Raw genomic sequence first — 13,348 nt, 5'->3', positions numbered from 1 at the left:
GAGCGGGGGAAAAACAGCAGAAGGAAACAACAAAACATGAACGTGCTTAACTTCAAATACCGCTATGAATTACTTAACATTTCCTCAACAGTAAGACAGGCATCAGACATGGATACAATGCAGAGCACTCAAAGATAAAAATAGTGTGTACAAAACTGACCATGAATAGAAGTCATCCACATAATAAGCAAGAGCTACCCAAGAGTAACTCACATTAAAACTTAAATGTCCACAGCGAGCCAACTGCACCGACTAGCATTAGTGAAGCACTCTCCTTCGTGACACAGACAACTTGAAATTGTTCACGCAACCATAACATGAAGCTATCTTTACCAACAGACAAGATTCACCACATGGGCTGAGCAAAGCTCAGTTGTAAGATTCTCGCTGTTATGGTCCAATAGGTTTCTATTCAGTACGTTTTTAGATTTTTTTTTTTTTTTTACATTTACCTGTTTAATGGTGGACCAGAATTGTTCAATTTCTCTAGCAGTAAAAGCAGCAACAGCACTCAGATGCCTCTCTTTTCTTGCATGTTTCTTTATGAAGTATCTTATCTTCGTGATGACGAGCCACACTTAAAATCAGCTGAATAAAACCGTAAAATTATTTTAAGTCTTTACTCTATCTAAAAAGCATATTTCTAAACAAAGAAAAAAAATACAGTCCCTTTAGGAGTACTGCCCAAACTTTACAAAGACAGTGGAGAGGCAAATGAAAACCCATACATCCTCTATGATCACATCCTAACCATGAAAATGCTGCCTATTCTTCCCCCCTTTTCTGGTTGAAAATATCAAATTCACATTACTCTCTTGGCAGTTATCATCTTCCATCTTCTTTCCTGAACAAAATCAGCTGCCATCCACTGTATTTCTTCCAAAAGATAATCATGGTGTGATTTGTGCCGTGAGGCCTCTTGGAGTTTGGGCAGACATTTCAGAGACCATAAACCTTCTTTCCCAAGTGCTGTTATTTGCTGCAGAATTTCATTTTCCTTCAAGTAAACATAATTAAACTTACGTTTCCTACTGCACAACACAAAAACAAGACCGAGACATGGTGAAATGTTACACGAATAACCAACAGAAATGATTATTCAGTCATTGGAAACATTCTACACTGTTTGAAGATGCACTTTATTAAAAGATAACTAACACATCTTGTGCAGATTTATGTAAATTCTCTGAAGGATTTTGTGATGCAGCTGTATTATGTAAAATCAGTAGAGAAGTTTGGGATGCAGTGGTACTCAGTCTTGAGAACTTTATTTTTTTCCTCCTAAAATATAGTACCTCTAGATCTCATCAGAAGAGCAGGGCTGATTCAGTGAGAATTTTCACAGAACTGAAATGCTCTGCCAGATGGCAGATGGACAGAATTCTCTAAAATGTTCATATAAAAATACATTTAGTTTATGGCATTTTTATTAACACATGTAAGCATCCTGCAACTGCTTAGCAGGCAAGCAGAAGCAGCACAAATTTTCATTGTGATTCCTCCCCCCTTACTCTAAATATGCTGCATAAAAAGTTAAAATAATTGGTTCTGTTTAATTAAATCTCCTTCTAGGACTTCATTACAAGAACAAATTCTACTTCCCTAGAGAATCTGCCTGATTCCTTCTCATTCCTTTTCCTTCTTCAAGAAAAATCATACCACTAATTAAAACCAAAAGAGAGATAGAGCTAGCTACAGAGCATTCTAAATTTGAATGAACACAAAGTTTTATTGTAAAGAAAGACTCATACCCCGCTGCGCTACACAGTGACTATCTGAAGCAAATTATGAGTGCTTGGTAAAGTCTTTTGCAAAAACTACTGAAATTATTTGCTCTTTTCTCCCCCAGACTGGAGTAATAAATTCTGTCATCCACAAAGTCTCAATACAAAACACAAAGGATAACGCTGCCACACACGGTGAGAGGTTAGGATGCTGTTCCCTCTTGCTGCACCGTGTAATGTACCTACCTGCAACCTTCCACACATCTGAAATTTACTTTGAAGGATGAAATGAACTTGATTCAATGAAAATGAAAATCCAGCACAAGAATATTTAAACTGAGAGCTGGGTAGACATTGCAAATGACATAAATGAACAGATATGTTCTTCACAGAAGTAAAATTTCAAGGCAAAGTAACAGTCAAGTGCCAAAAATTAATCTTGTCTAGACTTCCGTAACAAGATAGATGTTACCGCTGTTTCTGAGGATACTCTCTTCCCAGTATTAAGACAGACTATTTAATGGTGCAGAATAGACAAGAGCAGCAATTACAACACACAAAACCCAGCTGTTCAAAGCCACATACAATATAATATGCAAATCTGATACCTGTTGCCATACAGGAAGTTGGGACCAAAACCACATGCTTCGTATCGCAGCCCGCTGGTTGTACCTGCTGAAGAAAAGCTGGGTTCCTGCTGTAAGGAACTATGCAAACTTGACAAGTTTGGTCCGTTTTGCTCCTGGCTAATCTGTTGACCCACTTGAAGAACAGAAGACATTCCACCTGCAGAGGAACTTTTAAAAATTGCAATTTCAGTAACTAAAATAGTGGATATCAAAAAGAACCAAAGAAGGTGGCAATACAGACTGTTACGTAGTTCGCCAAATCAACTTTCTACCATACCACACTACAACTGCACATCTAAAAGCTATGACTATGCAAATCAATCAGCATGCTGGTCTAGAATGTACTTATCTGCTCCTTAACCTGCCAACATGAAGATCTTTTTTAATAACATCCTACAGAGAGGTGGTCGCTAGGCAACCGATCTCTATCAGAGTATCAAATGACCAAAAAGGAAAAATTTCATGCAACAACATCAATTACAGACAACAACAAATTGGGCACAGAGGGTGCAAAATTAAGCCCAATGCACAGAAAATGAGATGTGCAGCACTGACTAAGATCTCTAAGATTTTCTCCAGAGGGTTTTTTAATCTTATAATAATTGGAATTAGATATGATGCTACAATTACAGAAAATCTCATTAAAGCAATTATCTTTAATTACAAAGTTTAAAACTTGTATTTGATCATAAATACTTTATCATAAATCATTAATATATGCACTAGATGTTCCAGCGTTATTTTATAGGTTGCGACTTTTTTTTAAACTGTTATCAAAACTAATTATGAGTCGATACGCAAAGTACTATTTCGGACCTAAAATAAAGTTAACGGAACGAAGTATCTCGTTATCAATAAAATTGTGCATCGGTCTACCACTTCCAAAGCTCCATCTGCATTTACGCCCGATTTCACTTTTACATTCGCTTTATTTTTAACGGTCACAGAGTTTGCGTCCTGCCCAACTTATAAAGACAGCTCATCTCAACGGCCATCAACCTTTTAACTCCGTTTCACCACTTGAATTCCTTATCATTCCAGCAGATTTATCCAGCTGCTTTACGTCTAGCAGTCAGACCAAGAAGGATTCCTGCAGCACATACTGGGTCCGGGTACACTGGTACTTGGAAGACGACACAGGACAGCGCACAGGCGCTTCAGGCTTTCTCCAGCGCAGGGGCCCCTGACACCGGCAGCCCAGCCAGGGTGGAGGCCGAGGTGGAGGCCGCTGCTCTCGTACACGGTGGTGCGCTGGGGACGACGGAAGCTCTGAGGACGGGGCGATGCCTGCTGTCACTCGCGCAAGTCCCGGGTCTCTCGTTCCGTAAAGCGCTGCCGTGTGAGGGGCAGAAGGGTTTATCCTACGAGGACACCACAGCCCCGCGCGCCGTTAGTGCGAGCCCGAGTGCGGTTTAAATGCTGCCTTGAAACTGTGATGACGTCTGCAGCACGCCCGGCCAGGCAGTGAAGACGCTTCAGTGCAAAGATAAAAGTTACCGAAACGTACGAGGGCAACGCACGACCAAGCCGTTACGCGTCACGGCGCGGGCCGCGGCACCTGCAGCCCCCCCGCCGGGAACTTCCCAACCGGCGGCAATGCCGCGCGCGCCGCCGCACGGCTCCCGGCTGACCCCGCACCCCGTCACCGAGCGGCCGCGGGACCCGAAGCGGGAAGGCGGCCGTTTACTTAACGCCCTCCATCTTCCAGGAAAGAGAAACGCGTACTCCCGCGCCCTGCGCAGCGGCGCTGGCACGGGCACCGACACCTGGGGGCGCAGACCGCGTGGGGAGAGCCCGCCCCCAGCAGCCTCGCAGCGCCCGCGCGAGCCCGGCCCCTCCGCTGCTCCAGGGGCCGCAGCCCCCAGCCCTCGCCCGCCTCTCGAACCACTTGGTGTCCCGCTGCCCTGCACCGGCGCGCACCCGGGCCGCCGGGCGCCCACCTCGGACACCGCTTGGTGACCCGCTCCCCCGCACCGGCGCGCACCCGAGCGCCGCCGGGCTCGCCCCGCCGCGCAGCGACCCCGCACGGCCGCGGCCGGGGCGGCAGCCGCCCCGCCCCCTCGGCCGGCCCCGCCCCGACGGGCACTAGGCGGTACCATTCTCCTCTCACCTGAGGGGGGCACCCCCCCCACCCGACGGTCCCACCCGCAAAGGAGGGGGGAGCAGCGAAGCGCGGCGCATGCGCGAAGGCCGAGGGGCGCCTGGAACGTAGCGTCAAGTCAAATTCAGGCAACAGCGAAAAATCTGTTCTCCTGAAATGCTGCGTTTGCCCTCAGGCGGCTCGCAAGCCGCACCTCCGAGCCGCAGGCTGGGTCGCCAGCAGGACGGTCCAAATGCAGGCAGCTGGCGGGGGCTGTGCCGGCTCGGGCGCCTGAGGGGCCGGGGGGTGGCCTCCTGCGGCCCGGCGGGCCTCTGCCCCACGACAGCAGCCTTGGGGCGAGCACAGCGCCTTCATTTTCTTCCCCATAACACAGCTTAGCATAGTGCACTTCCGAAGGGTCCGTTTTAGAATTTAGATCACCTCTGTATTTATTTGCTTTTTTTTTTCACTCAACTCCTGCACTGAAAACAGCTGAAATAATGCCTATGAAATAAAACAGCATCATTACCAAGAGGTAAGAAATACCCTTTTTTATTATTATTATTTAGTTTTCTCCCAAGGCTATAAATAGATTGATTATAAATAAATTGATTTCAACTGAGATACATGTCATTTTTCCTTTATTACAAGCAAACAAAGGTGTTTCTCAGATGATAGATAGAGCTTTGGATAGAAGACTAATGCAGATTAGGACCAGCAAGGAAAATCTAGGTAGAGCCCTTCTCCAGCACATGTTTACACACTCGCTCTGATAAAACAGAGCAAGGCCTTCACTATAAAATAAAAAGCACTAATTGAAAACCCAGATTAAAAAGGGATTTGCTTGTTCATTTTAAGGATAGCTGCGCTCTGGCAAAAAAAAAAAAAATTCCAGAAGGAGCCATAAAATTGGAGGCTTTGGCCAGAAACCACTGAACGAAGGAGCAAAGACTTGACTACTCATATTCAGTAACTACCATATTACAAAGTAAGTCTCCATACAGACCCAGCTAGGGACGCATGTCAAGCACTCATACCCATACCCGAATGCTTGGAGACTCTTGTTCCACCCCTTCCAGAAGTGTTCTACACGCTGGGAGGGCAGAAAGGTGGCTGCCTTTCCATGGAGGTAGTGGAAGAACAAACAAGTAGAGTTGGAAACAAGAATCAGAAGACAAACCTCAGCTGGGGAAAGGAGAGCAAGAACTCCAGAGTATGCAGATCCCCAAAACACAGAAAATCAAAATCAATTCCCAAGGGAAGACAGTCCTCAGACATGTGCTTCCAGTATCATTGCATACATTCCTCTGTTCTGAGCAGCCTGATGGGAATTAAGAGTTCATACACACAAAGTGAAGGCAGACTTGATTAAAGCCCAGAGGCAGTCAGCACCGTTCCTTTCATGCATGCTAAATTCATTCAACCCCGAATCTAGCAGACAGCTAGATAGTTTCCACTAAAACCAGAAATACTAAACCAGGAGCAACACACTTAGTGATCCACCACAGGCAATGCTAGAACGTCCATGGCTGCACACTTTGAATTGCAGTCCTAACAATTAATTTACATCTTCTCCTCATGTCTCAACTACAGGTCTTTGAAACAACACCTCAGGTAGCAGAGGCCCAATTACACATGTAGCTGCAGATCTGTTCTCGGGTCTGCTGAAGCAGGCAGGCAATGCTGGGAGGATGACATCTCCCAAAGAAAAGGTCTCATCTTGAAATACATCGTTCAGTCCATGTTCCAAAACTAAGACCTCTCACTGAGTAAGGAATAATTTCCTTCAGATTTGCAAAGCTTTAAAAGACACAGAAAATTTGTTTCACTACCAAAAGAATTCACAGCAGTCAGCATGATAACAAGTTCCTAACTCATGCATGTTATTCCACAGGAAAGTCACGGATGACATGGAAAATAAAAGCTTAATGGTGTTTCGAGATCAGGTTAAGTAAAGGTGAAGAAAATAATAACGAAAAAAATCAGAAGTTCATGGAGTCATAACTTCATAATAATAATAAAAAGAGTCTATTAAAATGATTTGCCCCATCTTTATGTAGAGATTATACATATTTAAAATACTGTTTTCCAGGTAAACATATAATAAAAACATTATTCAAATGGCAATTAAGATATCCTGCGTTACAAGATTCTTCTAGAAAGCTTCTTTCTTGTTACACTATTTTCAAGTATATCAGTCAGGTGAAGCAGTCAGTGGTATAAAAAGCCTCTTTTACTTCTTCTACTGCACTGTCTTCCCCACCCAGTTTCTCCTGGGCATCTGGTTCTTGTTCTGCAAGCACACAAATCCCTACTTTACTGGATTCTTGGATTTAGAAAGGCCACTTTTTTGTAGACAAAAGGAATTGCAAGCGGCAAGGGTCCCACGTCCAGCCACTTAACTGGCTCAGTCCGAATCATCATCACAACCATCACTGCCTTCGAGATCGCTGCTGTTCTGTAAAGTAAAATGGAAAATGGTTTGTCAGTATTTCATTTACATCTAGAGACTGACCTAAATCAAAGACATTGACTTTAAACTTGTCCAAAAGTGTAAGAAAATGGTGCTAGATCCCAACTTCATGTCTTAGACCCATCTATTGTAACAAACTTCTGTGATGGTAAATCACGCTTCATGTAGCAAAAAAATGGTACATTGGATGACATTCAGCAGCAGAAGAAATGTCTTCTCATTTATACTTACAACTGCATGATGACAACCTGCAGTATGTGGGAAACTTAAAAGTGGGGTAATAGTGTGAAATGCTGACATTTAAAATAAACGCAGCTGAGAAGTTAACAAGTGCTTTTCTTGTGCAAGTCCCTCAAAAGTTTGTTACATCGTCTAAAGCCAGATTTGAGAATTTTGTTGTTTGCTGCACAGAATTTATGTCCAAACTGTACTGGACATATGCAAGGGCTCACCAATACTTGTTTAAAAATGAAGGCAGTTGTAGAGAGTAGTATTAGGGAAATACTACAAATGTCAGCAGCTTAGAAGGAAACTGAAGTCTGAGTTTGTAACTGGGAGTCACTCCTTCAGGAGTAAGTCAATATGGTGCAATAATTGGGGGGGGGGGTTTACACAGTTTTCTGAAGCAAGTATTTTGACTGACATGATTGGCATCAAAGGATTTTATAAAGAAAGGTTAACATATCACCATGCCTGTAGTTACTCCTTTTTTCCCTCACCACTTGCTGAAAACATATAAACCCCCAAACCCCATGAATTTAACATTGACAATTTAACATCCTACTTCAAAACAAATTCTGAGAGACTTAGACAGTTGCCTTCGTAACAGCAAGCACAGCTCACTGAAGTACAAACAGCCTGCAAAATCTCAAAGGAGTCTGTCATATCATCCCTTATTTATCCTTCTCCAGACAGCTTGTGCTAACTATGATGCCAAAACTGTATTTGCTTGAGTTTATCTAAAGCCAGCAGACCCGCCTCCCGCTAGCAATACATCAGTGATTTTGAACCCGTCAGCAGTAAGTCTTGTCAACATTATCATCAAGACCCTGAGCCAGGTAAGGACTCTCTGCACCACATGGGCTCTTTGAGTCCCATTTAACCAAACTAATGCGGCATTTGTCATAGCCTCCTGTCAGAAATGTCCTCATACAGCACTATACTTCAGAAAAACAATTACGACAAGTCCAAAAATAACCCTGAGAAATTTCTGGTATCTTGCTTGTACTGTTCAAAGAGGCTGTAAATTTTGCATGTTGAAGCTCCTCCTCAAATGGCAGAGACAGGATTAAACCTAACATTCTTCAGAGCAGGATCATTATCTACACAAAATAAAGCTAATTTCTGAAGATTTCATTAAGTGAAAAAAGGCCATTCTTTTCTTCTGAGTTGCACTACACAGAAGTTTTAGCCCTGCCCATCATCTGTCCTTCAAGGATTTGCCAGCCCTCTGACCAAGAAAATTTCAATTACATACAGAACTGTAAGGTTTCTTCAGGTCATTGACTCCAACTCCCGACTCAAGCAGGGCTTGCTTCAAAGTTATATTGGGTTAATCAGGGATTTGCCCAATTAAGCACTGTTGTATTTTCAGTCAGTCCAGTGGCTGTCAATTTAAAGAAATACTTTGTGCAGTTTGGCTCAACATTCCTCATGTGGTTTCCAACCTACTTCTAGCATGCCCTAAGCATCTTCCCCCTCTTTTCTTGTGAGCCTATTCTACACCTCAAACAGAAAAACCACTCTTTAGCTTAAAGTGTAATTTTCTTTTGGTTAAAAATGTATTCTACACCTTTGTTTTACTGCAACTTACAGCTGACAGCAGTTCCTGTTGTCAGAAATTGGATTCCGCAATATCCCATTTTACTCAGTAGGAGCCGTTCTGATGACCCATTTTGAGCTCATGGCAGATTTACTTAAAAAAGCTGGTCCTAAATTTCCCCGATTCCAAACCCTATCTAGTGAACAGGGCATTACACAAAAGTGAGAATTTGCCCAAAATCAGAGAATACAAAAATCCAGCAGGTATTTAAAGGTATTTGTCAACCTGAAAACTAGTCTCTTGAACAGCTTCACAAATAGCAAAGGCTGGTAGCGTGTCCATAATGTCTGTTGCCAATTTATGATTCTGCAACTTGACCTGTGCTTTAAAGCATTCCTTCCTTCCTTCCTTCCTCCCTCCCTCAACAGCCCCATGCAAAACCCCACAAAAATAACACTTTGTATAGTTTGTTCCACTATCAAGGGCACAAAGACTGAAAAGATAATACACATTTCATATTCCAGATGACTGTCATCTTCCATGACATATTGATGGACAACAAAAATGTTACTCAACTTGACAGCTTCCATTTGATAAAATAATGGCTTCAATGATTACCTTTGAATTTTTGTTGTTAGCTTGCATCCCAACAGCAGAAGATTCGAAGTCATGAATGGAGAGGGTATTTAGCCAGTTCACCATGGATTTCTCCTCCCTTTCTGTGTTGATAATGGTAGGATAGATATATTGCTCTTTGAAAACAGCAATCTTCTCCTCCTCCTCTGTCCACTCCAGCGGCTCATGCAGCCCATCATTTCCAAAACGTCTGTTGTATTTTTCAAAGTGTACTCTTTCCAAGACCAGCCCAAGTCCTGGGGCTTTGGGGACATCTACTTTCTCCTCTCCCCAGCTGCGCTCTATGATAGACTCAGCAGCATAACCTTTCACAATAGCTATCACCAGCCCAATCATCTTCCTTATTTGGTGCATCATGAAACTCTGACCTTTCACTTTGATCACGGCAAATTCTATGTTTTCCCTCAGGAACGGCTCTCCACAGTACATCTCCATTATGTACCGCTTGGCACTGGGGTCCCTGGGTCCCTTCTGAGATGTGAAGTTGTGGAAGTTGTGTGTTCCTTTATAGCACCCAAGCAGTTTATTGACTTTTTCGAGGGTGTCTCTGTCCAGTCGATAAACCTCTTCTTGCACAGCATGGTCTTTATGGGCAAAGGCAAATGTTGGCAGCATGTAAGAGTAGGTCCTGGCATCACATTTGTTCTTGGAGTTGAATCCCCCAGTGACTCTCTTCAGACCTTGTTTTAAAAGTGACATTAGGGTTTTGAATCAGTAGGTTACAACCTGACTGTGATCTCGCTCCCACCAACAACCATATTTTTAAGATACAGTCGAATGACAGATTTATTTTATAATCTCAAACTAACGGAAACATATGGATTCATGTTAAAACTAAACCACTTATGAGTAAAATTATAATGGTAAGAGAGAGACCTTCTACGTGAGAAAGCTCCTCTTTGAAAACATTTTCTCTGCCCATTCCATTATCCTTACCCAGAATTCTGATGTGAGAAGGAAGATGGTTATTGATCTTTTCTAAGATGTCATCTATTAGCCTGACCTTTAGTGAGACAATCTGGCCAGCTGCAGACACACCCTATGAAAACCATAAACACACACACACATAATTATGTATCTTGGAAGCTCTGAGTTAGCACTTGCAGAATTGAAATAGCTGAAGAACAAATTTATTCCTTTTTCTCACTGGTCATTTCAGGCTGAAGCGAGGCAAAGGCAAGGCCACAGGCAGAAATCCAAGTCAGGAGTACTCCTGGAAGACCTACTGGTGCTGTATAGCTACAGCACCTTAGCAATCTTAGATAGCAGAACATTGCACTCCCTTCCATGACGTCTCACTGTATTGGACTGCTATTAGCCTGCTGTGGCAGGCTTAAAAACAACTGAGATGCAGCTAAACTCTCAAGCTCCACAGCAACCAGGCAGCAACAACAACGAGGAGCAGCAGCAGGCTGTGAGGCCGAAGCAGATGAATGTGACAGAAATGCAAACAGACAAAAGTTTAGGTATGAAGCACCACTTTACAAACACCATCTAATCAACATCCTGCGCTTTCTAAATATTTGCTTGTGCTTAAGTTTAGTGTGGATGAAGGGAGAAGTTTCAAACAATGTTCACTGCCTACAGTATTTGCTATCGGATCTCACTCTGGGCAATGCTCTGCCAGTCAATCCCAGTAGCGGTGGCAGGGGTACACCACAGTTATGAGAGCACAGGCCCTCACCAACTTACCTTATCTGTTCGAGCACACCGCTGAAAAGACATTTTCTTCATATCTTCCCCATGGTTTTCTGGGATGCAGCCTGACTGAACAAGGGCAGATACCAAGTCATCTTCAATTGTCTTGAACTGTGACGATCCTGTGTTTCTCTACAAGAGGATAGATAGCAAAAATAAGAAATGGAACAAATGGTAATAATTGCATAATGGAAGATCATACCTGAAAAATTTTGTTATGAAATTCTTTAAAATTCTTCCCTTCGCAGCCTTAGAAGAGCTGCCATTCTCTGACAAAACTAACTATACCAGAGAGCGTTAATAAAACATTTTGATTTACCTGTTACTATTATTGCAAGTAAAGGATCATTTCTAATTTCACTGTGCAATACTTCTGCAATGGAGGCTTTTTTGATGATTCATTCAACTGCATGAAACTGGCACCAATGCAATACTGTTCCAGTGCCTGCAAGTTAACAGCTGCTGCTCCAAGCCTAGCCTCTGCAAGTTCTGCTTCTAGAAATTACATTGGGTTCTTTTGCTCAGGTTGCCTTAGCTGTTGTATAACACAGACTGTTGTTCTCTCCAGTGACTTCTGCACTCGACTCACAGACGAACTGTAACAAAAATGCACAACTCACTCGTGTGTCAGGCTGCGAAGCACACACCCTCGACACATACCATGCAATTACGAGAGCAGTAAAGCCAATAGGCACTTAGATGGATGTGCCCATAAGCATAAGGTTTGCTGCTGTTGAACAAGTCTGCTTTGTGCGTAAGCATGAAAGACTCCCTTCCCTGTCTGTGTGCAATTTTATCATTTATGCCATGGAGCTTTTAAAGTACGCCTCAAGATCGTGTTATGGAGCTTGCAGTACACAGAGAGGAGCAGCAGATGGAGCAAAATTACCCTCTTGCTGCCAACACCGTGTGCCACAAGACCATCCCTGCACGGGCAGGTCTGGTGCTGGGGCACTGCTCGAATGCTGATGCTATAACAAAGCAACATCCCTTTTCTTCACACGCAAACAGAAGTCTTGCAACAGTTTTCCCGTTTCTAAACTGCTACAAGCCAGTAGTGCATCAGAGTGCATCAGAAAAAGAAGATTTTAAAATATCTTCAAGTACAGATAGTCTTTTTAAAAGTAGAAAAGACAGCAACATAGATGCAAATTGGTTTCATACAAATATGCAGCTCAGTTCTCCAGAATCTGCATGTGATGAGACAACCTGAGGTTGTCTAGAAGAAACCTATGTAAAGCTTCAAGCAGAAGCTGCAGCGCTGGTCAGAAGGGGATCACTAGACAGCGCTTCAGGTTCTGACAGAACTGCAGTGCCTGTGCTTTCAGCCTCAAGAGCCTCATCTACAGCAGTTTTTGAACAATCTTCTGCTGATGCTCTATATTAAAAGCAGACTCGTTACAGTCACCAAATATCAGAGATGTACTGCTGACTCTTTTTATTCAAGTTACTACCAAGCCATTTGAATCCAGGCATGCACTGTTCCTACCCCAGCTTTTCAAGCTGCAACTCTTCCCTACTCAGTCATTATGACTACAGTTATAAAGCCAACAGACTTCAAACAAAAAGCAGGCCACGTTGCCTTGCCAAACCACATACTTGCATCCCATGGTAGCCTTTCCCTGAGTATGCCATCAACAACACAATCTTCCTTTTGGGTGACTTTTTATTCTGATCCTCCGCACCTTCCTCATCTGCATCTCTCTTCAACCTTTTATTTTGGTGTCCATTTTCTTCTAGCCTTTCAGCCACCTCACCGCTGCTGCTCAGTCTCTTCGTCTGGCTGGCAACCGCAGCTCTCAAGCCCTCAGCCATCGTGAGAGCCTGCAAGGGACAGAACAACAGTGGGCCGAGGCGAACGGCCACAGCCCCGTCCCCTGGAGCGGCACAGCGGGGCACCCGGTCGGTTTGGCGACGGGGAGGCAGGAAGGGCGCCCGCCCCTACGCCCTCCCCAGCCGCGTCATCTCCCCCGCGCCTGCGGCCGCTCCCTGACCGAGAAGGGAAGCGCGGCCTGCACGGCCGGGCCCACACGGCAGCCCTGCGCCCGCCGCGCCTGCTGGGAAGACCGGCAGGGCGAGGAGGGGGCGAGCCGAGGCGGCTCCCCCGCGGCCTGCCTGGCCTCTCCCACCTCCCCAATGCGAGCGGCAGGGCGCGGCGGGCCGCCGGGTACGTACGCTGCACAGCCGGCGCCAGGGCCCGCCGCACGCCGCGCTCCCCGGGGCGGAGAGGCAGCAGCTCGCAACCCTCAGTCCCCACCGCAGCATCATCGACGGGCGGCCCCGCCGGGCAGGAGAGGCCGCCGTCCCCTGCCGCCCCCCTCGGCCCCGGCCTCCCGCCGCCGCCGC

General features: G+C 44.7%; 1 protein-coding gene across 1 annotated transcript; it reads right to left on the bottom strand.

The window, feature by feature from the left end:
* Positions 1–6,840: 6,840 nt before the first annotated feature.
* Positions 6,841–13,316, bottom strand: PUS1 (pseudouridine synthase 1; the record flags this gene model as incomplete). The annotated part of the gene is made up of 6 exons (XM_082007640.1): positions 13,178–13,316; positions 12,602–12,826; positions 10,997–11,134; positions 10,241–10,343; positions 9,287–9,984; positions 6,841–6,891 (listed from the first exon to the last, which is right to left on the bottom strand). Exons 1-6 carry the CDS (start codon positions 13,268–13,270, stop codon positions 6,841–6,843), a joined length of 1,308 nt encoding a protein of 435 aa, XP_081863766.1. The 5' UTR covers positions 13,271–13,316.
* Between the last annotated feature and the right edge of the window lie 32 nt (positions 13,317–13,348).

Source organism: Phaethon aethereus (assembly GCF_964289735.1).
Source record: "Phaethon aethereus genome assembly, chromosome: 17".
NCBI lineage: Eukaryota > Metazoa > Chordata > Aves > Phaethontiformes > Phaethontidae > Phaethon > Phaethon aethereus.
Note: the sequence above shows the minus strand (reverse complement) of the source record. Positions and strands in the feature narration are given on the sequence as shown.